Below are 2,831 nucleotides of genomic sequence, written 5' to 3'. Positions count from 1 at the left end.
TTTAAAGTAAAGAAGCAACTTTGTGTCAGTCTTCACTAGTAAGCTGTAGTGCTGTATTACCACGATGAAGATAATGTGTCATTCGTCTTTCAACAACATTTTAACTGTAAAATCCACAGCACTGAAAAGGTTTTGTTTGGAAATAAAAGAAAACAACGATGTGTTTTGATGAAAGGTGATGCTTTCCGTCTGAGTCCAAGATATAAGCCACGCAATGGTTATTTAAGTAGCACGGCATACCATGTTAGACCCTTAAGTGCCGTCCATTTCCAGTCTATGATAATTAAAACCAGTGAACTGTGTACACAAATGGTACGGATACATAAAGGTGACTGATATACATGCCAAAGTAATATGGAGTGTACAATGAAAATAGTTTTGCAGATACTGCATTCATATTCTACTTTCTTGTTGTATCTATCCACTCACTCATGTTTTTGATCTGTTGTGCACTTGGATTGAAACCAGTAACAGCAGAGAATAATTTTTTTTTTTTTTCGGTCTCAAAAATATAACGAAGGTATAAAACTGTAAAACTATACAAAAAAAAAAAAGCTGCACATACATTTTTTTGAGTGGGGACAGTAAGTACAGGCCTGAATTATTTAGAAATTCTGAAACAGTAAGGTAATTAATAAAATTATTTATAAAGAAGTATATCTACAATATTTAATAATTTAAGGCTCACAAGAAACTAACATATCAATGACAATAAAAGTTTTCTGCTATAGGGTTAAAAGCACCAAATTCACTTCACATACTAGATAATCAGATCTGTACTGATCACAAGTGGAAAACTCTGAAAGTGCTGATCTGCTAATGTTCCTAGTGCTTTAACGATGTCGTATTTCACAGGAATAAGAAATCCTCTTTCAACCATAAATACAGTTATACAGATACAAAATATATTGGAGTAACTTCAGTTTGAAACGACAGTACAAAAAACCTCAAACTCCCTCCCCCCCAATCCATTCATTCTCCACACACACATCCCCCAACTCTTTAATACTAAACTTGGAGCAACTGAATTGGTTACAAATGACCCATTTAAAACCAACAACCATTTGCTAAAATAAGTTTCTACAAATTAGATTTTGCACTGTTGTAATTTACCAGCTCCTGCATCATGGAGCGTAGCTTATTCTTAGTCTATTTTAAAAATAGGTGACCCTTTGTGTCATGGAAAAAGAACATAAAAACATGTATTCCTGGAGGACTACTCAGGACAGTGATCAATTTATAAAATATAGCCTGAATTAAAAAACTAATTGGTACCAAAAGAATAATTATAGTAATAAGTTTCTGACACCAGCAAATCCTTCTGCATCTCTGCACTCTAACTCTCTCCTCTCCTTACAGGTCTGTTTCCCTATTGGTGTCCAGACAGAGAGCATAGAGGGATTTTCTGAGATCGACGTTACTTTTTGCTTTGATATTGGTTTTCTCTAAGGAACTGGTGCCATTGTTGAACCCCTCACTGTTTTCCAAGTGCACAACAGATTTGTTCAGAGAGTTTCTACTGGATCTTCTCTTCACGTCTCCCCCCGCTGTGCTGCCCTGAGCACTACTGTGTTCATCTTTGAGGATGGCTTGCTCTTCATGATCAGTCTCTCGGTGGTAGAAGTAATTGAAGTTGGATACAATGACAGGGACAGGCAGGGCGATGGTGAGCACACCTGCGATGGCACACAAGGAACCCACAATCTTGCCCCCCACGGTGACAGGTCGCATATCCCCATAGCCCACAGTGGTCATGGTAACCACTGCCCACCAGAAAGCATCAGGGATGCTGGAGAAATGAGACTCAGGGTCATCCGCCTCAGCAAAGTAGACAGCACTGGAGAAGAGGATCACCCCAATAAAGAGGAAGAAGATAAGGAGGCCCAGCTCCCTCATGCTGGCTTTCAACGTCTGTCCCAAGATCTGCAGACCCTTGGAGTGCCTGGAGAGCTTGAAGATCCTGAAGACCCTGACCAGGCGAATAACTCTGAGGATGGCCAGGGACATGGCTTGCTGCTGGCCCCCGCCCCCATTGCCACTGCCAGCCCCAGGCTGCTCATGGGCCAGCTCGGTGCCCAGGGTGATGAAGTAGGGGATGATGGCCACGATGTCAATGATGTTCATGATGTTGCGGGAGAACTCAGGCTTGCTGGGGCAGGCAAAGAAGCGGACAAGGAGCTCAAAGGTGAACCAGATCACGCAGGTGGTCTCGATGATGAAGAAGGGGTCAGAGAGGCTACTGGGTGGCTGCATGGGTGCGGAGTCCCTGGTCGTGCCATTCAAACCTCCACTTTGTGGGGGCAGGGGCACAGGCATCTCCCTCTCGTCCCTGAATTCTGGCAGGGTCTCCAGGCAGAAGGTGATGATGGAGATGAGAATGACCAGCACGGAGCGGATAGCGATGCCCCGTGCCGAGCCGGAGCTCTCAGGGTACTCAAAGATGAGCCAGACCTGGCGCTGGAACTCGTTGCGGGGCAGAGGCTTCTCCTCCTCTTTGATGAAGCCCTCATCCTCCCGGAAGCGCTCCATGGCCTCCTCACCCAGCTGGTAGAAGCGGATCTCGTCGGCAAAGACGTCGATGGAGACATTGACGGGCCGGCGGAGCTTGCCCCCGGACTGGTAGAAGTAGAGGATCCCGTCGAAGCTGGGCCGGTTCCGGTCGAAGAAGTACTCATTGCGGAGCGGGTCGAAGTAGCGCATGCGCTTATCTGGGTCTCCCAGCAGCGTGTTGGGGAACTGGTTGAGGGTGCCCAGCTGGGTCTCGAAGCGCAGCCCCGAGATGTTGATCAGCACCCGCTGGTGGTGCATGACACCCCGGTTCGCCGCCGCCT

The 2,831-nt window shown here is 45.8% G+C and overlaps 1 protein-coding gene across 1 annotated transcript; it reads right to left on the bottom strand.

Moving 5' to 3' along the window:
* Positions 1-1,353: 1,353 nt before the first annotated feature.
* KCNA5 (potassium voltage-gated channel, shaker-related subfamily, member 5) lies at positions 1,354-2,820 on the bottom strand. The gene has a single exon (XM_009579705.1). It carries the CDS (start codon positions 2,806-2,808, stop codon positions 1,354-1,356), a length of 1,455 nt encoding a protein of 484 aa, XP_009578000.1. The 5' UTR covers positions 2,809-2,820.
* Between the last annotated feature and the right edge of the window lie 11 nt (positions 2,821-2,831).

This window comes from Fulmarus glacialis, unplaced genomic scaffold (assembly GCF_000690835.1).
Source record: "Fulmarus glacialis isolate BGI_N327 unplaced genomic scaffold, ASM69083v1 scaffold11486, whole genome shotgun sequence".
NCBI lineage: Eukaryota > Metazoa > Chordata > Aves > Procellariiformes > Procellariidae > Fulmarus > Fulmarus glacialis.
This window is presented reverse-complemented; position numbering and strand designations above follow the sequence as displayed.

What these genes read in the sequence shown, in the direction of transcription:
- KCNA5 (XM_009579705.1), bottom strand. Translation starts at nt 2,808, where the DNA reads ATGCACCACCAGCGGGTGCTGATCAACATCTCGGGGCTGCGCTTCGAG.